We start from the raw sequence: 23,884 nt of genomic DNA, 5'->3' as shown, positions 1-23,884 counted from the left end.
AAAGAATTCTCTATAACCAATTCTAATGTGTGTTTATAAAATCATAAAAATATAACATTCATAAACAAATTATAGAATAACACGAAACTATTTGACATGATTTCTATTCCAGGTACAAAAACCAATTTCTATCTTTTACATATATACAAAGTAAAACAAAATAAATCCTATCACTATTACTCTATAAACAATGTTTATCACATTAGTGAATAAATATCCCATGCCTTTATTTCGTCGACATCTTTACATTAAATACAATATAATACAGCGTTATTACCGTGTTTCTCTGTCTCACTCTCTCTCTCTCTCTCTCTCTCTCTCTCTCTCCTTCGCTCACTCTCCATATTCTATTCATAAATACGAATGATTGCATATTACACAGTAAAAGGATGTTTCCGAATAATTAGCGTCACTTTAAAAGCGAATACTCACATATCTATTCGCATCCGTCATGACGCATCCAGATGGCCATGCATCCACACTCATTCACATAATAAGCTATTAATATAGTTAGACGTATGTACTGTCAATATGGTAATAATGTAGGGTCACTCCTAGTACAATAATACAATTAATTAATACCGTGTCCCTTCGTATCATAAACCATTAATATTAATATTAGCATCATTTGGGAATGGACGATCGCTGACTAGGACTCGATTAGAAAAAATAATTCGCAATATATATAATATATCTACGTAGATCATATATGTATACCAATAGTTCAGCACGCACGATGCACGTACTGCAATCGCGTCATATGTATTTATATATATAATCATTTGGCTCACAAGCCTATAATCACGTCCTTAAAACACCACACACAAAGATAATAGTATTACGTACGCAGAACTTGAAGAAATGACTTATTCTCATTTTCATACAATTTATCGTACTCATTCGAATGTCAAATAATTAATGTATCACCCAATCCGTTATTCTTGTTATTTCTATTGGCACATATAATGCTTTTCTTCTTCTTCGTCTTATCATTCATATTGGACCGCTTTTTATCCTCGCTGATAAGAAAACTCGAGAGATCCAAAAATTTAATGAGTTTCAATTAGAGCAAAGTGCATCGGAATGAAGATCAAGGATTATAGTATTTGAAGAAAGTGCGAAGCGACGTTTTCAGAACTTTCATATAATAGTAAGAATTTATGGGTCTCTGTACGTAAGCCTATATTTATCTTTTTTATGAATTTAAAGGGGCCAGCCTTGACAAGTTATTAAAGAACAACGTCATTAGATCTTCTCTTCGGGAAGATTCCTTAATAGCGGTGATAGAACACAGAGAAACTTCTATCTCCTTATCGAGGATTTTATTGAATCTTTTTCTTCGTTTTTCTTGTTGTTGTTCTATTCAATTTTCAAAGTGCATGGCTTTGATTATTCATCCTAGATAATGATCAGTCATTTCGCTGTGTATCACTTGTGTAAAAGATCACAGTTAATCGTTCTTAATTTCTATTATAGCAACGATCATCCTTTTCTTAATTGTTTCACTTTTTTTTTCGTATCTCTTGGTACGCGCCTTTGTGCTATATATATATATCTTTAATAAGAAAGTAACAATGACTAAGTTGATATGGATATTCGGAAAAATAGAGGATGCACTGTTACTTGAGTTCATTATCTTTTTTTCTGTTTCTTTCCTTCTTTCCCTTACTCTTTATATACTCTAGTCGGTACCCGTTTTCTTATTTTTTCGGTCATCATTTTTACCACCCATTTTGGTATTTTGGCTGCTGAAAGTCAGTTTTGTATAACATCTGCATCTATTCGCCAAGTATTTTTCTTTGACTTTGTTTCTTGTTTTTTTTTTGTTTTATATCTTTCTTCGTAAAGAGTATGGAGAAAAAGAGTGCAGTGGTAAAAATATCCAGTGGGAACAGAGAATAAATGGTAGAAAATATTGACAATCTATATTCTAATTATAGGTTATACGCTCGCTAGTTGATACACACTTTCCTTCCAAATGCCATCCCGTGGATATATCCTTTAACACTAGGAACAACCAGCGTTGTTTCTGGTGTATTTAGGTATCTTACATATACAGAACTTCGAAATTAGAGTGGCTGATTAATAATACATTATTTAGATATATAGATAAATTTTCATATATATTCATTCTTTTATCTCGCTAAAAGTCAACGCAAATTCTGAAGAAAATAATTTATAGAATTTAAAACAAGAAATCTGAAATTCGTCATTTTTATGGATTTGGTTGTCCAATGTTACAGGCCCAGTCATATTCGTCAAACACGCGTTAGAACGCAGACTGTCGATCAATGGTACAAAACACGTCCAGAAGAATTCACGTTGTGTTATTAGTCGGTAGTTGCGCTGACGAGTGTGATTGGGTTCTTAATAAGAGTGGAGGAAAAGGCAGTGCCCAATGAAATTAAAAGACGCTCGTTGCGTTTTAAGCAAAATTAATGGAGGTCGCTATCCACGGGACTCGAGCAAATTTTCGAGCTTTCATGGAATAATATCTGTTTTTATCCACGAATTACGTAACAACTTGGTTCATTATGGTTGCTGTCATTCGCCAGAAAATCAATGTCTAGAATCGTCGTTGGCTAGAAACAGGTGCTATCCAAGCACCATGTGTGTTCCTGTTGTTTGCCCCAACTATCCATATACCAGAAATTTACGTTTAGCTGTTCAATTATATCCACTGGCCCGTTCTGCTGTCGCAGGCAATTATGATTCTGGACATTGATTTTCTAGTAAATTACTCTGACCTATTCATTAACTTCCATAATGTTTTTCAGCCAAAATTTTCCCGCGCACTATCTTGTGTGTATATCTTTACATACATTGCAATATTCACAAATGCAAGTGAGTTGAAAAAACATGACACTGCCGAAGCTGAGAAATGAAGTTTTTCCTTGTCTTTTTAATGGCCAGTATCCGCATTATTTCATGCATTTAAAATTCGTGTAAATTCCTTTCTCTATTCAATTAGCTAACCGTTGGCTTCCGGATTGCTTTTCAATGTAAAAAATGAATATTCACCGTTTTGGAAAACCTCACAAAAATGAAATCCTTGCAGTATTTGATCCTTTCAACAAATGAAATCCTTGCAGTATTTCAAATTCTTATAACTTGTCGATCGATGGTGTTAACGTGCGATACAATTTTCTTTTCATCAATCTCGACTTTTCAGTCAATTCTTTTATACATTTGTACAAAGATAAACACGCGTTTTATAAGACTGCACAGAGATTAACGCGCGCGGTATAAAGCTGCTTAATTAATCTCGTTATTGCAACGCTGCTCAGTCGAGTGACTTCGATCTGTCTAATTTAGGTTTACTTTCAAAACTCGAGGCAAAACGCCTGGCAAAATCAGAGGGTGATCGTAGCCCCACTTGATTATTAACATTATTGGAGGCGAGAGCTGACGGCGACGAAATATCATTCGTAAGGTTACAAGTAAGAGGTGCTAATATCACATTATTGGATGGACTTGATTGAGATGGGCTTGTACCTTCCCGTATGACGTTACCGGTATCCTGGTTGCTACCAATAGGATCCGGATCCCTGGTGAAGACACCACCATCAGGACTATGTCGTTTATCTTTGTCCCGATTCGATAGTCCTGAGGTACCAGGACTACTGGATCTATCCCGAGCAGAATCATCATCTTCTTGGTTCCGTTTCCCATAGCGTTGCTCCACGCGTTTTGGATACATCAACCTAGTAGCAACCACTGAATAAGTTTCAGTTGGTAAACGAAAAGTCTCTGGTACTTCCTGCTCTTGTATACGATCCTGACTCAGATTACTCAAATCCCTGAAAGCGTGTTCACCAGAGCCACTAGCACAGTTGATGCTAAGTATCCCAAACCTCTCTATATTGGTATTATTATTATCCTGCGACAAGGACATCTCAGTAGGTTTAATAAACCTCTTCAAGGATCCTTGATGAATTCTCAAAGTATTCCCAATACTTGGTGCGCAATCTTCAGAGAACTCCATCGGTACACACACATCATGTCTCGCCGTCGTACTTCCATTAGGCTGAGATGCTGACGCGTAGTGCGGATATCCTGGAGTATCGTATCCATCCAGCTGCCGTGAATTGATCCCACGATTTGAAGTGTGGGCCGAATCCATGTTATCATTCCTCCTCGGTGCCATTCCATAAGGATGCGCATAACAGGGTGGCATACTTCTGGATTGCACAGGTGGCGTCTGCAAACTCGTCCTTGAATTCTCAGGTGAAGTAGGATTCGACACCTTGCCACGAGTCTGAGCAATGACTGTCTCGTAGCTTGGCGGTGGTCCGTACAATTGATAATATGGACAGGTGTTTTCATTTAAAACGACACTTGTGTTTTGAAAGTGCGTCGAGCTCGCTGCGGCACCATTGTAAGCTGGTGAGGTTACACTGCGATGCGGACCTACACAACAGAGGAATCATTATATAATTTAGGCTTGCACGATAAAAAAAAGATGAACGTCCTTAATGAGGATGCATCATCGTTACCTTTCCACATGCGATGCAACAGGACGGTATTCCTTGCTGAGTTATACGTGATCCGTGCCTGCTGTGCTTGACAGGTTGGACCGCGCAGAGGATTCTGCGTTCTCATGGTGGTTGTTCTACTTGGTATAGCAGATGCAGCTGCTCTATATCTTCCTTGAAGCCAGTAGCGATACCACCAACCACCACCAGAACACACGAGGAACATGATAATAACGAGAAGCCTGAAAATATATAGTCACATTAAATTTAATATTCTCATGGAATATCTTTGGAAGATCCTTGTTACTCACCAATAATACCATAGATGATAGATTGGAAAACCGGGCGACACGCAGCAACCAAAATTGCAACAATACTCGGCGCTGGCACAGCTAGAGGAAAAAACCCAATCACAAAACTCTAGTACAAGTATAACGATAACAAATTAATATACCTTATAAATTAAATTTATATTTTTTTTACTTACGCATAGTACTTTTGGCCTCCGCCAATTTCAAAGGCACAGTATTTCGCTTCCGCCTGAAAACCAACAACATATCCAATGAACACAAAATGCCAATAAGAAAAGAAAATAAAATCATTAACAATAACAGCAACAGCAAAGCCACAGAGAGAATAAAACTTGAGCAGTGTCTAGAAATAATAGAAAAAAAGTAAAGAGCATCTATGAAAAATTATGCTCGACAAGATAAATCTGTATGTATAATAATTACAGGCCATCGTTTCTCACGATAACTCGATTGTCCGACGCTGTTCTTATCAGTAACGCAAGATGATCGCTGATAATTACAAAGTAAACGTTCTACAGTCATTTCTCAGGGAAAAAGTAGGTTTTGTTTCACCAGCAGATTATTGCACGAATATCTCACAAGATTTTACTCCCGACTCACGAGCTTCCCTCCTTCTCTCTTTCTCTCTCTCTTACGACCTTCTCAGGGCCACCAACGCTATATAAACCTATGCCACTACTCTATCTCTCTCTCTCACACTCTCAAATATCACACGTCCAGGACGTACGGAGAAACCAACAAGCCAAGAACTGCTGTCACCTACGTAAACGATACACCCGTTGCTTATTCCGGCGAATATCCCAGCGAGTTTCCACTTGACGTCGCACCGTGGCATTTCCTTTTTCTTCTTCGCTCCCTTTTTCTTTTTTTTTTCCCTAAAACACCCCCTTGTTACCACCTACGTTATACCCTTGTTTAGTGTCACTGCATTTGCATCCACCAATCCTGTTCGCTTCTTCCTGTGTCTATGACTTTTACGAATGTGCCTACAATATCCTCCTGTGTTTTGACGCGACGACCATTTCTATAACGCGGCATGTGCACGCAGCATTGTACAACGCTTATTGATTTCCAAATTTTAGGATTCGCCGCGCTCGCGCGCCTCAGGGAAAATGGCTGAGTTTCAAGCCTGGAGTGTTCCTCATGGATGATGGTGTTGATTGAGAGCACGGTCTTGTATACAGGACTGGGCACTTCCCCATCCTCACCACGTTGTAGTTCGTAACCCTAATGCGGCCGGTTTTGCCCGCAATCGCTAGTGTCAAAGAAGCCTGCTGACGCAGCGCATGCGCATCCGTAAATTCACTACAACCTCTTATCTCCGATGCAAAAGAAAATTATTGACCACAAAAAACTGATGCGATGCCAATTAAATAAAATGTTGATAAGTTAGATAAATAAAGAATTGATGATTAAAAAAACTAAAGTTAAATGGACTGATTCACCTAAAAGTCATGAAAATTAAAACAGTCAATATTTGCTTGTGTCGTAACTTTTTTACTGAATTTATTTGTAACTCCTGTGAGATTTTCAAATGCAAGTTCCTATCATTGTGATTCAAGCAGGCACGATGCACTTTTTGGTCATTGTTGCTTTTTTCAGTTGCAATCACAGTATATTACGCATTACAACGAACAAAGCTGCAGGTTACCCATTCAAGAAAGAGATAATTGCGCACGTGATAAGCTCTTTCAGAACTAACGCCTCTTGCGGCAGTGGCCACCTTATCGTCACGCGTTATTCGCCTAAGTGTCCAGACTTGTATACAAGATCGTGATTGAGAGTAAAGACGTGGTGGTAGCTTCTAGGGAATTAATGGAACTCTTTTTTCTACAGCACCAGAAAGTTTCTTCTTTTTTTTTGTTCTGAGACAAAGTAGTAAAATTTTCATTAGATCTGAAAAACAAGATTTTTATCACTATTGTCAATATTAGGGATAATTTTTTTATTGACTCTATACAGATACTTGCTGATGAATCTTTTGTATCAGTCGCTTTACACCAGTTGTTTTAATCGTATGGGATTACTCCTGCAACTGTCCTTGAAAATGACTTTTGGTTGTACAAACGCTGAACCGTATAAGTAAATAAATGAATTCTCCCTCAAGAAGAATCTTCAAGGAAAGCGGAAGTGATAGAGTCAAAGGGACAAAACTGACGGTAAATGATTATTAGCAATATTTATTGATTGCTGACAAATACGAGTATAAGTCAATTCCACCCGTAGCTCATGGGTTTTCATTATGTTTATATTTTTTCCTCTAATCGTGTCCTTCATACTTTATCCATACCTCTTCGCGTTTCACGGATCCCGCTACAGGGGAACATAATTACATATTTATGCGTAACTATACATCATAATTATCCTGGTTGATTAGTGCCATTTAGTTTTTTCTTTTTTTCCTTTCTTTTTTCTTATAACATTTGTATCCTGACTGTGAACAGTGTACGTTGTCACTATTAATAAGGTAGATATTACTAAAAAAAATTAGTAATAAAGAAATCCAGAGATCTGCGATCACACAGCGTGCATAACATAATTAAATGCTACGTGTACTAATTAATGGTACATAATGACTCATTCTCTCTCTCTCTCTTTCTTTCTTTCTTTCTCTCTTGCACTCACCATATTATGTAATTATTGTACAATAAAATCTATCATCGGATAAGATGCATATGGACAATAAGAATTATATCTTATTCTCATTACACCAAAGCATATTATATTCTCACTAAAGAATCAAAGTAAAGAATTTGATGTCGAAAATCAAGTTAGTCAAGAGATTTTTAGAGGAGTTGATCCTAACAATTGAATTTAAAGAAATGCAAAAGAACTGACGAGTAGTACAAAAAAAAATTAAATATTTCCAAATTCCCTGATATTACCGGTATCCATAAATCGCTCACCATTTATCATTCAACGTACATTATCACTTACAGTTATTCATTAATTTTGCATTCAATTAATCTAACTTTACCTTAAGGTTTGCACCATGTTCTCGCGTGTTGTACAGTAAAAATCATTGTGTCTCTCCGCATAACGATCAGATCGTCTCGCTTTATATAGGGTGTTCCGAAATTACCTGACCAACGGGGTATGGCGGTGTTCGGGAGGCACCACTGATCACGAAAATGACCTTCTTTTTCTCCGGAAGGTCATAGTTTTTAAATGGGAGCAGGTCAAAGTTGACCAATCAGCGGGAGGCGTCAAGAGAAACGTAGACACCTACGAACTCTGAGTTTTCTTCCCTCGCTTTTGTTTCTCGGTGGCTTCGGGCAGGATGACGTCAGCCGAAGACATGCCTATTGGAAACAAGAAACAAGGAAGAAGCCACCGAGAAACAAAAGCGAGGGAAGAAAATTCAGAGTACGTTGGTGCCTACGTTTCTCTTGACGACTCGCTTTGATTGGTCAACTTTGACCTGCTCCTATTTAAAAATTATGAACTTCCGGAGAAAAGGAAGGTCATTTTCGTAATCAGTGGTGTCTCCCGAACACCGCCATATCCCGTTGGTCAGGTAATTTCGGAACACCCTGTATATATATCAAAAGTGTGTGTGTATACATATATATATAAACACACAAGCAGATATACACACACACTTCTTATTAGAGCTACCAGAAGAATTTTTAATGGTACCGGCAACTGCGGGGAGAGGGGCGACACGGCCGCGTTATTTTAATATTTATTTATATTTTATAATATTTCTTTATCTTTCCGGTTTTCCTCTCTTTCTCAGCTCCCGACAACGATTACAATCGAAGAAAGCGATAACAAAACCTGACGAAACAACAAATTTTAAAACAAATCTTATATTACTTTTTCTGTGCTTCTACTTCTATCTCTCGACCATTCCTCTTTTCAATTTTGTACATGTCGCTGTTACCGGCACGGTCATTGTGACTCTTTCGGTTTTTCACGCTCTCTTTACACAAATATATAACGTATTTGTTTTGTATATTTATATGCGTAACACGTGGTACTGCGGCTTTCCTCGCGTGTACATATTTGTGATTCGCGTGTCAATTTGCGCGCACGCACATGCAATGACATATATTTTTTTTAGTTAAATATTTATCTTTAAATTTGACTTTCACAAAGTAACGATAATAATAATCATGATGATAATGATAATAACAACGCTAATGTTGCTACTTCCCCCCCCGCGCCTATCTACTTAATTGTCTGTAAATATAACTGGACTTTTCTTCGTCCTTTGTTTTTTATAGTATGCCTTCCTTCCCTTTTCTTGTCATTCTTACTTTTTTCTTTTTTTTTCGTTTCAACATTTAATGAGAAAATCGATCAGTTAAAAGAAATGTTCTTGTTCGTTTCTCCTTGCTTGATTCGCAATAAATGTAAATAATAAACATTTTTTCTGAACTTTACAAATGCACACCGACGAGGATGTCGCCATTTTGTACGAGGCAGTGTATTTCTTTTGAGGTAATAAAAAGAGGAACACTCGTCCCAATGCTCCTCGAAATTGGTAGAGCGTGTGTTCGTTGTCAAAAAAAAAAAGAAGTAAAATAAATAAAAATAAAAATTTAAGTCGATTCTTCACGACGTCCCGTGATTTCTCAACGCATCCAGATTTAATAAACATATAATAAGGAAAAGGGACGTCGTCGTGCCACTATTATAAAAAAGGTAAAAAAAGTGAAGAAATAAGAAAAGTTTTATTACTAAAAGAGAAGAAAACAGGAAGAAAAAGAAAATTACTGGAACCGCGTTCAATATTTTTCTTTTTCCTCATTGCGCTTTAGCGGAAGTGATATATTTGTTCACCTCCTTCTCTTTACGATCAACGTCATATCTACAAAAACGTTTACAGGATCCTTCAAACTTTTCAATAGAAATTTTGATACACGCTGTATACGACAGAACGGCTTCTTTTGTACGCAATAATCATACGATATGATTCTACAACCAAACTTTTTTTAAATAGTAGCTTAAAAACTACCTTTTCTTCTTTCTTATTTTTCTTCCATCATTCACGATACGCTAAGCGTATATCATTTATGATGTGCAAGAAGATATTACGCTAGGCTAAAAACAGGCCAACTTTTGTTTTTGAACCTCCTTTTTATACTTTTTGTTTGCTTTTCATCCTTTAAGTATAAACGTGTACGACTGGACATGTGTGCATTATTTTAATACGGAAAAGGAAAATTCACGATATACTATACTATATTCGAAACACTGTACGTCCTCCATTGGATCTAGATGATGGGTTTCTTCAGAATGATAAGATGGATTACGTAGTTAATCAGGTGGTAGGAAACTGAAAAGGCGAAATTGCTCCCTTATGCGCGGCCTCACGTCCCCACCCTTCAACATTAACAATAAACAATATAAGTTAGTGCACAAGTAGTAAATAATAAAATAATAAATAACTCCAAATGATTTTCAGATAACTATTGGAGCTCAAAATTGTAGATACTTACCCAGTGTACTAGATTTTCCAAAAATGGCAGAAGCTTCATCAGTTCACTGTCCGAACGGTCGGCGAACCAACTTTCAATGGGAATACCATTTTCCAGCTAAAAATGTAGAACACAGATGTTACTTATATTCAGGAGGTTGTAAAAATATATTTTACATTCTTCTCGATCTTACCTGATAGCCAAATGCTTGAGGACTATTGTCGATTATCACGGTCTTGGATAAGTCCCTGCCGAGGATAGAGAGATCCTTGATATAATTCCCGTTAACGCAAACACAGTGTTCGCGAAATAGGCGATACTTTATCAGCTTCCTCGTAGGGTCCAGAAGATTCATTAGCTTGTTGGCATAGACGCGCTTGCTCGCCGTGAAGAGGATCACCTCGTAAAGGGAGGACACGTGCTCCAGGAACTCACGAAAATACGGTCTGGTACGTACGAACACTGTATACGTAACGTCCTGGAACATCACTGGGAAACGGAAGGCAGCGTCCGATAGTTCCTGGAGGCTACAGTGCACCAGAGTCTCGTCCTGGAGCAAAAACAAAGTGAGGATTCATTCTTAAGGATTACAAAACTCAACATCATTTAAGTTCCAGGATATTATAGCTTACCAAATCCAAGACAAGACTGAATTCCGGACTACTGCGCGTTTTTAGAGGCAATGCTGGACATCTGGCCCTCATCGCCGCGGTTAACGGTGGTAGATGCTTGATAAATACGTAGGGATCAAAGGGTTCCCAGTCTTCCTGCACCTGAGCAACCATATTCTCCACATCGCAGCTCTCAACAATTTCCTCACCGCCTACTTCCATATACTTCACATCCTGATAATCGCCATCCGCATTCTTCCCGTTGTATTTGACGTCCAGATTTCCGTTTGTTTCAGACGCCCTTTCTGGATTTGTACTATACGAACTTCCGGACGTGTACTTAGTGCTGGAGAAACTCGCGCTGCCATCGTACTTGACAGATTCGCTGTCAACGTTGTTGATATATTGATTCTTGCTGGGATCCACACAGCGGGTTGTCTCGTTGACGCTGTCGGCATAGCTACACTTCCCGTTTGAAAAATATCTCTCAGAGTACGCAACACGATTGCAGTATGTCTGCGCAGAGTGCATCACACTGTAATACTCGTCTGAATTTTCGGCGCTGGCACAAATAGCTGAATAATGCAGCGACAAGATATCTGCAACGGACAAAACTGCATGGTGCATTTATAATTACTACGCTAGTCAACATAAGTGGTATTAACATCAATCCGTACATAAAAAATATATATATCTTACCAGTTGCCCTGTTACTCTCATCTTCTAACAAACAGGAGAGATCAGGATGAGCGCCTTCTGCAGGCGGCGGCATCAGTTCAGTGAGAGCCGGCGATGCTGGCACCGTAGTCTTGAAGTCCTGAGGTGGTGCCGGTGTTGAATGACAAACGGGTTCCTCCACGTTATAGGTCGATGGATACATCGACAAAGTCGTAAGGTTCCAGTTCTCCTTAGACTCCTCTGAGGCCTTTGAGACTTTAGCTGTCTTGGGTGGCTACGTATAGAATCAATCAATGTCTGTTAATGTTCGTCCTTTCCTTTGATATCGTTACACTAGGTTGTTTATTAAGATACTCACGATAATGGCATCCTTGACTGAGCTCCTATGCAATGGAGTAGACGTTACCATGGACCGCTTTATGCACTTTCTGCGACGGGGTCCTCGTTCTCTCCTTATTGGTGGCGACTTTGCGAAGTGCAACACATTCTCCCTGCACGCCTGCGAGGACAACTGATTTCCAATATTTATTAAATACCATCTGGACCTGGCGCATTCTTGTCCTAAATACTTTTATGTTCAAGATTAAGACTACGTACCTCTTTCAGTAAATTGGGAGATCTGCGTCTCCAGCGTGTCAGACGACCGCATCTGCTAGATGTGCTCACGCGTTGGCTGCTATTGTTAATTGCTGGAACTTTCCTGACTGCCCCAGCTTGCACTCTGCTACCAGACACCTTAGACCCAGATGCACCGCCTGTACCGAGACGACCTCTTAGTCTTCGGCTAACATGTTCGCTTCTTAGCCACATCTCAATGCGCTCCTTAAATGTCCTAAAAAAACAGAATTAATATTGTTGAACAAAATTATATAATATTTTTCATTATTGATGTGCGAGGGAATGTGAAGATATTTCTTTTTAGTAAAAGTGCATCGTGGATTTTGGCAATATATAAGGATGCAACTCACTGCTTGCCAAATAGAGTCTTTACGTAGCTTCGTAATTGCTTCAGGAGCTCCATGATAACAGTTAGGATGATCAGGTAATTATTATTGCCAACACTTATCTTTTTTATGCACTAAATATTTCTTTCTATCCTGTTTTCAATTATTGCCACGTCATCTTTGTATTTATCATAACGACCAATTTTTATATGTGCAAAAGGGATTCTTATTATACCAGGAAACTTTACTTTTACATCTGATGGCTTATCAATGACAGTCTTGACTGAACTGTCCTTTTTTTTTCATGAAAATGAAAACAAAAGATTCAAATGACAGCAAGACCAAGAAGCAATTCTGGATACATTTATAGTACCATGTTAAAAATAGAAACATATTGAACATATTATATTTCTCTGTAGCTTCGTATTTAACTTTAAGAGGGAGGAAAACAAGAAACTACATACAGAATTGAATTTCCAGACAATCTGAACTCTATTTTCCTAGTCCACTGCAATATTAGCTACAGCATAAAATATTTTTATGACATTAGGTTTAGTGATTACATAATGTGACAAGTACTATTTATAATAAAGCAAGTATATAGAGTACTACATGATAAAGGTGTTATAACTTGGGATTCAGGAAAACGCCTGAAATACGTTCAATTACTTCTGGTCCTGATATTTTAAGACAGTCCATACGAGTAATGCAATAATGAACATACCATCCATATTTTACAAGCACGTGTGAATCTCTTAAATATTGAAAGCAGTACATAATTACATATGCTTCTATGTTGTATAAGTAAAAAACTATTGATATGATGACAACAATTATGAATATTTCTTGTTATTTCACAAACATATTTTTTTTAAAGATAATCAGAGAATCATAAGACACAGAAAACATTTCTTATAGTTATTTTCCAGTACAATTTTCATCACAAATAATATTTGTTGATACAAAAAATTGTATTCAAGCTCAGAGACATTAGGGTTAACACGGTTTTATTTAAAATCAGCAGTCATGTCATGTTACATGGCATTGGAATTTGAAGTAAAAAAGAAGCACGTATGTTCTAAAAATATTCTTGCGCTACTACATATATATATAATTAAAGATTCAAGAGTGAATTATGGTTATCAGGTCTTTTGAAAGTAAAATATTGTTACGTCAATCTATGAATAAATTTAATATGTTAGAGCTTTGACAAATATTCAGGTTCCTTAGTATTCTTTCTCTTTTATTTAAAAATAAACACGCAATATTTTTTACACAATAGTATTAGTCACACAAGAAGCAAAGTATTCTATAATAGAAGTAAAAATATTAAATTTAATAATCTTCTTAGAAAGTATAGAAAAATGAGAATTTGTGTAGCATCTAGTGCACAATACAAGTTACTGCTAAAATTCTGTCAATCTGCTGTCATTAAATAGTTTCAAAGAACAGCTGATTATAGAACATTCTCGTAACGTTAGTTTCTCAAAGAGGAAAGATTCTCGAGGTACCTGAAAGCTTAAGAATATTACAAGATAGTTAAAGTCTCCATTAAGTCATCGTTCATGAAAGAAGATTATCGTTGAGAGATTTTCAACATTTCTTTGGATTGCTAAAAATCAAAATAGTAACGTATGGAAGTACAGTGTGGAGTGATCGAGAATAAGCAGGGGCGTTCCTGATCGACAGTATCGTTTCCCTGTCTCTCGCGCGCGGCAATATTATCGATTTTCACGAATGGCGCGCGCTGTGTTCATTGGCGTCAATTTTTATTCTAACATTCATAACGGCGGGACGCGTTCGTGTTGGGACGCTGCTTATCACGTAAAACGACATGAAAAGTGCTGGGAAGAATACATCACGAAGAGTATGTAGGATATTATGAAGATTACAGGTTAAAGAATTAAATACAGAGAATTAAAGAAATTCGTACTGATCGATCGTGAGTTTAAAAGTAGTGCGTTCCGCCGCGGCGGCGTCGACAGGCTAGTGGAGCCGACGTCCGAAACCCGAAAATCCCCGCGAAAAACATCAGTCTTACTTAGCTTGTAACCAATACGATAATGACTATCAATACTCACCATTTCTCCGAATGAACGGGGACTGCTGTCAATCATGTATAAACTGTTGAAGATGAGCTCACACGAGAGTTTCATTCAAACCGCACACACAGCGTTCACTTTTCATCCCCCCCGAAACTAAAACAAATATGGCGGCGGCGTCACTCGAAAATACTTCCTAATCAAGTGGTACACTTAAAATGTTTAAAGCGTCCTTATTTCTTGTAATATTTCTTTGCAGAAAATATTATTTATTTAATGTTTACTTTCAAGTTTATTCCTTTTTTTCATGTTTTTTATTTCTTTTGCTTTATCTAAACTTTTGACTTATAGTGAACCGGATACTGTGGCGACATCTAATTGTTGTTTCCAATTATATATTTCCGGTCTTTGGTTTGATACTTTGGTGGTTCTTGACGAACTAACAATAAGTATACTTTTAGAGAATGATTTTAAATATTAATGATCGTACTTATGATGAATGTGCGGTTTATACATTTTTTGGTGTTATTATATGTATTAAAATGTCAAGAAATGAAAATAATTACTCATCTTAAAGTATAGATGTTTAAAATTAAATCAAGAAGACTTGATCTTTTTTGGATATCCTGATAAGACAACGTTATAGTAAATGTAATAATTAAATTTTCATATATTGTTATACAGTCCGATACAGGAATGACTTTAGTGATCAATAACAAAATCAGCATAACAATAAAAATAATATCAAAATTGTAAAAAAACAAAAGTGAGTATCCATTAGATCAAATAAAACCAAAACAAATTAGTCTATGTACTAAAAGTGCAAATATTTCAAAATATGTTGCAATATTTGCAGTCACACTACCCATAGTTTACTACTCGATAAACGTTATCCTGAAAAGAAAAGATAAATTAGGAACATGCCAATCGATAAGAGGTAAAATAATTCCACGGAAGCGAATTACTCCAGATTAGTATAAAATACTAAATCCAGTATGATTTTATGAATAGTTGAATTCGGTAGTGTTTTCTTCATATTGAAAATTGTTTTCTTTCTTCAAGAAATTTTCGAGGTATATTCTATTGAGTTTTAAACAAGTTTCACTGGAGAGAGTGGAACAAACGAATCCATGGAACAAGGACGGTAATTATAATCTCATTGATGCAAGTTCTATTCTAGCCCGCGACATAGCCGCCATAACAGTTCTATATCGAGCCAATTGTGAGGCTTGTCGCATTCTGAAAGAAATCTAAGCGGATGTAGATTTATCGGTACGAGCCTCGGCGAGTTGGCCAGGAAGATCGCAATCAGATTGCTTATCAGATTGGCATTCAAAAAATTAGCTTGCGATACGTTGGGCTTCAGTTTAATTATAAAATACATACTGGAGGATGAATCTGCATTGGAGAGATTCACAGCGACTGGCTATGCTTTAAACAGCTTTGAAGATAAAGGCGTTGTCTTGTGAAGTATATATGAAAGAAACACTTAATTTGACAAAAGAAGTACAAAGGATTATTGGAGCTGCATATAGTAGATATTGTTTTGTTTTCTAATTTGATTTCTTTGAATTATTATATGGGGAATATATAACTTTTTATGTAATTTGTAGGCTTTTGTCAAAATGGTACTGTTTAAATGCATGAGAACCCTTAGTCCCGAGGAAAAGCTCAGTAAAGAATTGGATCAGGACATCAAGCAGTGGCAACGTAATTATGATAATTCTATCAAGCTTTTATTACTGGGTGAGTAATATTGTAATTGATTGTTGACTTTTGTTTTTCTGGAATACTATATTTTTATACTCAGTTGATATTATATCAGGAACTGGAGATGCTGGAAAAACTACGATCATAAAGCAGATGAGAATTCTACATGTTCAAGGATATTCGGATAAGGAACGGCAGGATTATATAGATATTGTACGAGGAAATTTACACGATGCTATATACAGTTTGGTTTCTCATTTAACATTAATGGAACCATCCTTGGACTTTCAAGATGATGATAGTGAAATTTCTGGGAATTATATTCTTGCCATGGGTCCACATGCTACAATTTTTTCTGAAGTGCGTTTCTTGTAACATAATAATGTAATATAACATACTAATTGTATTCATTTCATATTGTAGGAGTACTATGATCATGTTCAGAGACTTTGGGAGGATCTTGGAATAAGAGAATGCTACCGTAGGTCCAATGAATTTCAATTAATCGATAGTGCAAAATAGTAAGTATAATTTAACTTTGTAGCAGTCACTGGACCCTTTCATTTCTATTTTTATACTATTTTCCACAGCTTTCTAGACAGGATATATGAAATCAGAAAAGAGAACTATGTGCCTATAGATCAAGACATCTTGCACAGTAAACAGACAACGATAGAAATACAGAAGGTTGAATTTTCAGTAAATGTATCAAAAAATTTTTACAATGGTACTCAGGAATTTTGGATGTTTGATGTTGGTGGACAACGAGGTGAAAGAAAAAAGTGGATTCAGGTAAATATAACATGAACAAGTAATCGAATGGTCCACATTAAACAAAACTACACTCTAGGTCTTCGAAGGTATCCATGCGGTCCTCTTTGTGGTGGCATGCAGTGACTTTGATCAGAATCTTTGTGAAGACAACAAGCAAAACAGACTAAAAGAATCCATTACGCTCTTCACAGATGTTTGGAATAGTAGATTTCTCGTGGATGCTGGCTTCATAGTTTTTCTGAATAAGCAGGACATCCTTAAGGATAAGATAGAGAGTGGAAAGGATATAGGAATTCAATTTCCAGAGTATGATGATTACAAATTATCATCCAAGGATGGAAATTCTTTTGATCATTATTACAGAACGCGGTGCTTCATTCGCGATACGTTCGTGGTACGTGCAAAAATACCAAACAATAAAGTTTATAATTAAAGCATAATAAAAAAAATACATTTTAAATAATTTTCAGAAAATTACTCAACAAAAACGTGACAATGTTACCAAACACATAGCACCTGGTATTACGTTGAATTATGAGGAAACAAAATTGCGAGATTGTTATTATCATTTTACAACAGCTACAGATACAGATAACATAAAGACCGTTTTCGATGACGTTCACTCGATGATCATTGAAACGAATCTGAGAAACAGTGGTGTGAGTGGAGTCGAATGACACTTAAAGAAGATAATAGATAAATGATACCGTTTTTCGATGAGATACCAAAAAATGCTTGTATGAATTAATGCAGAAAATTATTAAGCGTGTTCGATCGCCTGTTTGTTACGACTGACAGATCGTGCTTTAAGAAAATGAATTTCAAAACTTAATCATTTACTACTAGATATTCTTGAGTTAGTGCAAATCTAATCAAAGTGATTCTATTCATATTCTTTTATCATGGTGCTTAAATCAATGACTAGAATACATACTGCGAAGAGATATTAAAAATCGATAAATTTTTTGTTGTCTTGAGTTAACAGGGATGGTTACTCGAGATTCTGTAAATATTATAATTATTTATTAATCCCAGTGTGCAGCCGGAGCCAAAGAGTATGCAAGAATGTGTGATGTAATTGCGCAGTACGCTTTCCTTGTTTACATGCTGAATCAGTTTTATTTATTTCATAAATTCATAGACTTAAATTTGTGCCGTGTAAAAACCCATTGTGTTGAATGTCTAAATGAATGAATAGTAATGAAAGAGATTACACAAAAACATGAAAGCGAGACATAAGTAAATATTTGTAGTAAATTGCCTTTTTCTATCCTGTTTTCTTGGAAAAATACAAAGATTCTTCCAGTCAGTCATTGTATGTTTACAATTTTTTCTTTATAGTATTCAGACCTCGAGAAAATGTCCGCTCCGTGGCGTGAGGCACAGGGTTGATTAATTATAAATAATTTTATGTTCCTTATATACATTGATACAATTATACAATAATAGAGATTCAACGATTCAGCATATACACCACACTTTGTAGTGATTTTAGATGGTCATTCATTTCCTGCCTGTCGCTCTTGCAGTTTTCTTTAATTTTTATAATTTTATGGTACAAAGATTCAATCTGGATGATCCGCAGTGATTAATAAAATAACAATAAAGAATAAAGCATGAAATCCAAAAGACAAACATCAAATGATGATCAATGTTTCATTAAATTCTCATTTGCAATTCATAAAAATCATAATTCACAATTTTTTGTAGATTTTGCCAAGTAAAAGCTTGATGACTCGATTAAAACTAAGAATGAAAAATTGATCAGTGTGCTACACACAGTTACAAAGAAATATGTACAATTTCAACAAAGATCTCACAAAGATTAATTAATAATGAAGAATAAAGGAGAAAAATAAGATTATAAATTTTTCACAGAGATAGAAAACTTTTCTCTCTACGGTCAATTGAGTCTATTCGGCTAGGGTCACAGCGTGCATTTGCATTATTTGTTTTTACAGCACATTTATAAATCTTAGTCCGTAAGCTTAATATTTAATCTGTCATTTTGCAAACTGGAGATACTAAATAATATGCCAGATCATTGGGTAAAAATTATCATCAAAGTTGCTAAGAATCATTGAGCGCCTTTTATGATCTTCACTGTCTGGTCCATTTGTCTTTTCTTTTATCTTTGATTCTCTAGAAATTTCTAAGTATAATGCCATATCACTCATGACAAGAAATATCATCCTTATTAATGATGTCCTGTAAACTATCATCTCAATGAAAATAGATATTTTCCCCTTCAGTTACTGGTACCTGGAGAAATCTACTACATATTATAATCAATCCCTTCTATTTCCACATTATCTTGAAAGGCGCTGTACCGTATAGCCTGATGCTATCTGTTTGGTCTCTCCTCTTCTATAATAGAAATCAGTCGTTGTCTGGTTTTCTTGTTATTCTGACATGCACAAGAAATTAGTCCGATCAGATGTTTAGTGGAATATTCCTGTAGAAAGGAATTATAAGATGGAATTTCTTTTAAACTTAATTGATATAATAATAAGTAATTTTAATTTACCAAATGCTCCTTGATCCACTCTTCAAGGATATTTTCAGGAAGATAATAAGCCTTAACATACAGCTCAACGTATTCTCTGTGTGGCATTGGTCTAAGCGTGGTCAACTTTTCAAATTTTGACATTAGCTGGGTAAAGTCCAATTGCATCAGGGCTCTACCACCATTGGAACATTTCTTAGCGTTAGAAAACCTATATCGAGATTAAAATGATAAAAAACATTAGAATAAGTCATATAGTAAGCATTGAATGTGGACATACCCTTCCACTATGGTGTGTGTTATGAGATGCGCCACGTTTTCCCAAATGGAATGATGTACTTCCTGAGATAACGGTACGCGACTACCAATCTCGTCTAACCTCGTGTGCAGCTTATGAATTTCCTAATAAATTATCGAAGCATATCAATAAGTAGATTATATTATCTCTATTATATTATCTAAATAAAGATAGATAAACGATATTATCATCACCTGAAGTAGAACGTCTACGTAACGACTGTGTTGAGACATCACGTCTCGAACCTCCCAGTTGACTTTGTTCATAAGATTAAGGACAGTGGCCACATCGAAGGCCTGTGATACCACAGCCATGTAAACTGGTTTTCGTAGATCAGCTGCAGATGCGATAGTCTGGGTGTAGAACTGATGCAGGAATCCGCGCTGAGGAGTGGAGATTAAGTGTTCCAAGTAAGGCCTCAAACTATCGTACTGCTGACCCAAAAAGAGTAGGGATTCGACACCAACTACGCGTTCTGTCAATCCGTGGAGTCTCTCAGGTTGCGTCAGGTTGACAATTGATGAGAGACTAGGTTGACGGACTCTGTACTTGTGCAAGGGATCCTCAGGGACATTCTCGCTGGCTATTAAATTCTCTCGGATGCGTGCCAGGGTCAGTTTCAATTTTGGACTATATAGGGTGTCACTGTTGATTTGCTGTATAAGGATGCAATTGTTGTTGAAATAGAATTTTTTGACTTTACGATCTCTTATTTCACTCACCAAGTCAGACGTGAAGAATGTGTGTACAGTGTGAAAATATAGCTCAAAAAACTGGATCATATTTTGTATGACATTAATGGCGATGGATCTTAACAATCTTGACATCTGTAAATACTTTCCACAGACCCTGAGGACACTGAGCGTGGTATTAGTGACCATGGGACCAACATGTTTGCTCTTGTGCTTCCTTTTCAATAATAAAGCGTGTTCTGGTTCATCAACATAGTCTCTCTTGAGCTCCTCAGGTATGTCATCATCGGAATCCTCTGAGAAGTAACCAGATGGTTCGTCCTGGAAGTGATTTTAAATAAGACACATCACGAGGAATAATGACGTTGATATTAACTTACTCCTATGTTAGCAAGGATGTCTTCATCAGCAGTTTCGTCGAGTCCAACATTAAAAGGTGACGTTCCTGCCTCCAAGTAACGCTGTAGCCATCCACCAGCTCCTGAACTTCCATTCTCACTTAAGTTAGACCCATCTGGACTGTTTCTAACCTTATAACTATTCAGAACAGGTTTAAGGCTCTTAAACTCCTGCAACTGTGTAGCCATGAAGGTCGGTTTTACAGGACAGAGTTCCCAGCCGTCATTCTCTAGAAATATCCTGAGTTCGTCCAGCCGAGATGCATGATAGTGCGAGAAGTAGGACATGCTCTGCTTCCTAATAGACTCCTGCAGATTTTCCGATGGACTTCCACAGAGTTCATCGCCTACCTCCATCAGACGGTGAACTATGGCCAGGACCTGGACAAACTGCTCGAACTTAAAACACGCTAGGTTGGCGCCCATTAGGTACGTAGAAATCTTCATCTCCACGTCGTGCCAGATCCGAAACATGCCATTTTTTAATTTCTGTTGAACGTATTGCTTGTTGAACGTTGCCTCCAAGTCCTTGTCGTCTGCTTTCTGCTTGGCGGAGTCGTCGTGCGCATTGTGCCAACTCACCACTAGGTAGTACGAGCTCAGAATAGCCCATAGGGACTTACACAGTTCCGTTAAACAAATTATAAAATTTTCTTGAGATATAGACTGACATAGCTGCTTGTATTGTCGCTTCATATCACCACCTGCATAGGAATGGACTGCAGTGAATGCAGTGTTATGAATTGCGGCTGTAAAGTGCATATGCAGCTGATCCATTGCTGTTTGTGTCTTCCCCAAGAGCTTGTAAGCCTCTTGGACAGAGGAATAAATCATTATGTCGAAATCTGTACACATTTTTGAGAGAGCGACGTCTAATAATTCTTCTGCCTGCTCTAGAGTGTCCTGAAGCTTGCCATTGAGTGCTGCCACACAGTGGAAATGTTTATATGTCTGTGCTGCACTTTGACACTCTAGTAATAAGGATATAGCACCTGGGTAGTTGCCTTCGTTGAGCAGTTCTTGGAGACGATCCTCAGTTCGTTGCTATAAACAAAACATAAAATCATGTTGCGATTATTCAAGAAATCTTCGGTTATAGTAGGATGAAGGACTTACCAGAGTTTTTATGGTATTCAAACTATTCAGTAGACCCTGAACAACCTGTCGCTTTTGATAATTCGCAAGGATACCAAGACTCGCTGTAGTGAACTGCAGTTTTGCTAGGTTTAGATCTGATCTGCCCATTCTGCATATGTCCAATGTATCTTGCAACTGTTCCTGAATCTTTAGAATCCTCTCAAACTCCTCCTTACATGCACTCTGCTTCTGGAGTATAAGCTGCAAAACCTTCTTCGAAACAACTTGATGTTGCTGTTTTAATTTCTTACAATCATGTTCTATATCCTTAGAGTTCAAGACTTCAGGCAGTTTCTCAAGTTCATGCCTACATGGATCAAAGCTTCCACCAGTCTCATAATAAACACGTTCAATAGACTCCAAAATATCCTGATCAGGTAGCAGTTCACTCTCCGTAGAACGTCCTGCCTCAGACTGTGTGTCCTCATTCTTTTGATACTCCACTGGATTCAGTAAATCAGGATGAAGTCCCATAGATGGAATCTTTGCTTGATTCTAGAACGTGCGTTTAACAACAATAAATTAGAATCTCCACATTTCAAAAGTTAGGGTATGATCTGCTTATTTCAACATGAAAATAATATACACATAAACAGTAATGCTGACCTGCTTATTAATAAGACCTAAAAATTTGAATTTTAGGTCCTCCATGATGATGGAGTTTTTGACTGATAGGCCAAGCTTGTTTCTATCCATTTATTAATCGATCGGTGCGGATCTATTATTAATTATTCGTGTAAATATAACGGGACTGACATTACGATGTCAACCCACCTCGGCCATCTTGAATGTTAAGTAACTATGAATAGCGTATAATATTGACAGCTTCCTGACAGGCAAATAACAGTGCCAGACTGGTACTTTTCAATCGACTACGTGGTATTATTTCCACGTTACGAAATATGATTGCTTACTCTGTTTATTTAATTAGAAACATCTGTAACATCCGTAATTACTTTTTGCCAAGTCAAATGCATGAAAACGCTATTATTTCACAGAACATGTGCAAAAATGTTTTCATCTGACAGGATTGAATGACCTACAGTCGGTATATTTACAGAACAGAATATCCTACCAGAAAATATGCTGGTATCACTGTGGCTCCACTGTGAAATCACGCAGTGGAATCAATGAAGTCAAAGGGGCCAATTCAATATTATAACTATGCGACAACACGAAAAGCGAATTACTGTTAGCCGATCGTTGTGCTTGTCCTGTTTTCACCCTAACACGCGATTAGCTAACAGCTATTCCCTTTTCCTATTTTCGCCACAGTGAAAATACGCAATCGATCCCCAGGCCCCGATAGCATTACGTGGAATCACTTTTATTCCACCACGCTGTGGAACCACAGTGGTGTCACAGTGGTTTTAACAATTTTAATCCCGGACAAGCATACGGTTGTACCACTTCCTTTACAGACACACTGGGTCGATCGTACCTAGTCGCGTTTTTTTTTAAATATTGATTCCTAATCAACGTAGAAACTTCGTTTTTTAATGTAGCTTATTGTTAGACTTTTCCCAACAAAGTCATGACGAGTTAATTAAAAAAAATGAAGTTGACCGTTAATATATTAATTTAAACAATATAAAACGTTTTTTCTGATTTTTTTGATATTGAGTTTCTCAAGTCCTAATTAAGTTATCGAAAAAAAATATTTTACAGTTAAAAGTCTATATTCGTCGTTTTAATGGATGTTCTAAAGACAATCGTTATTTTAAATTATGAACGTGCGAGCGGTGACTTTTTATCGGTGGATATTTGAATGTTAAGAATCAATGTTCTTATAAAATAAATTATATTGCATAGCAAGCGAATGGTGCACAAAGGTGTGAAAATGAAATGATATGCGAATATAGTTTATTTAGTTCTCTGTAGG

General features: G+C 36.8%; 4 protein-coding genes across 11 annotated transcripts; 1 reads left to right on the top strand and 3 right to left on the bottom strand.

Moving 5' to 3' along the window:
- Positions 1-121: 121 nt before the first annotated feature.
- On the bottom strand, positions 122-6,163 carry LOC107264509. Of its 3 annotated transcripts, none has more exons than XM_015732837.2 (5): positions 5,210-6,163; positions 4,963-5,015; positions 4,787-4,867; positions 4,497-4,717; positions 122-4,410 (listed from the first exon to the last, which is right to left on the bottom strand). In XM_015732837.2, the coding sequence occupies exons 1-5, from the start codon at positions 5,306-5,308 to the stop codon at positions 3,284-3,286; spliced, it is 1,581 nt and encodes a 526-aa protein (XP_015588323.1). In that variant the 5' UTR covers positions 5,309-6,163; the 3' UTR covers positions 122-3,283. The 3 variants fall into 3 exon arrangements, with proteins under 3 accessions (XP_015588323.1, XP_015588324.1, XP_024937535.1); XM_015732838.2 differs by having other exon boundaries at positions 5,550-6,163; XM_025081767.1 differs by having other exon boundaries at positions 5,696-6,162.
- Positions 6,164-9,007: 2,844 nt separating this feature from the next.
- On the bottom strand, positions 9,008-14,752 carry LOC107264472 (CTD small phosphatase-like protein 2). Of its 5 annotated transcripts, none has more exons than XM_015732759.2 (8): positions 14,527-14,752; positions 12,099-12,333; positions 11,860-12,012; positions 11,523-11,775; positions 10,845-11,437; positions 10,406-10,762; positions 10,234-10,329; positions 9,008-10,117 (listed from the first exon to the last, which is right to left on the bottom strand). In XM_015732759.2, exons 2-8 carry the CDS (start codon positions 12,309-12,311, stop codon positions 10,052-10,054), a joined length of 1,731 nt encoding a protein of 576 aa, XP_015588245.1. In that variant the 5' UTR covers positions 12,312-12,333; positions 14,527-14,752; the 3' UTR covers positions 9,008-10,051. The 5 variants fall into 5 exon arrangements, with proteins under 5 accessions (XP_015588245.1, XP_024937528.1, XP_024937527.1 ...); XM_025081760.1 differs by lacking the exon at positions 14,527-14,752 and adding an exon at positions 12,470-13,276 and having other exon boundaries at positions 10,845-11,422; positions 11,860-12,000; XM_025081759.1 differs by lacking the exon at positions 14,527-14,752 and adding an exon at positions 12,470-13,275 and having other exon boundaries at positions 11,860-12,000.
- Positions 14,753-15,271: 519 nt separating this feature from the next.
- Positions 15,272-18,280, top strand: LOC107264474 (guanine nucleotide-binding protein G(f) subunit alpha). Of its 2 annotated transcripts, none has more exons than XM_025081761.1 (7): positions 15,272-16,021; positions 16,101-16,233; positions 16,298-16,557; positions 16,621-16,718; positions 16,788-16,989; positions 17,048-17,365; positions 17,442-18,280. In XM_025081761.1, exons 2-7 carry the CDS (start codon positions 16,113-16,115, stop codon positions 17,646-17,648), a joined length of 1,206 nt encoding a protein of 401 aa, XP_024937529.1. In that variant the 5' UTR covers positions 15,272-16,021; positions 16,101-16,112; the 3' UTR covers positions 17,649-18,280. The 2 variants fall into 2 exon arrangements, with proteins under 2 accessions (XP_024937529.1, XP_015588247.1); XM_015732761.2 differs by having other exon boundaries at positions 15,289-16,021; positions 16,313-16,557.
- A 79-nt stretch (positions 18,281-18,359) lies between these two features.
- Positions 18,360-23,342, bottom strand: LOC107264471 (syndetin). Its single transcript, XM_015732756.2, has 8 exons — positions 22,609-23,342; positions 21,982-22,497; positions 20,848-21,909; positions 20,498-20,788; positions 19,970-20,431; positions 19,758-19,879; positions 19,499-19,688; positions 18,360-19,426 (listed from the first exon to the last, which is right to left on the bottom strand). Exons 1-8 carry the CDS (start codon positions 22,696-22,698, stop codon positions 19,316-19,318), a joined length of 2,844 nt encoding a protein of 947 aa, XP_015588242.1. The 5' UTR covers positions 22,699-23,342; the 3' UTR covers positions 18,360-19,315.
- Positions 23,343-23,884: the final 542 nt, after the last annotated feature.

The sequence above is a fragment of the Cephus cinctus genome, unplaced genomic scaffold (assembly GCF_000341935.2).
Source record: "Cephus cinctus unplaced genomic scaffold, Ccin1 Ccin1_scaffold0171, whole genome shotgun sequence".
Lineage (NCBI taxonomy): Eukaryota > Metazoa > Arthropoda > Insecta > Hymenoptera > Cephidae > Cephus > Cephus cinctus.
This window is presented reverse-complemented; position numbering and strand designations above follow the sequence as displayed.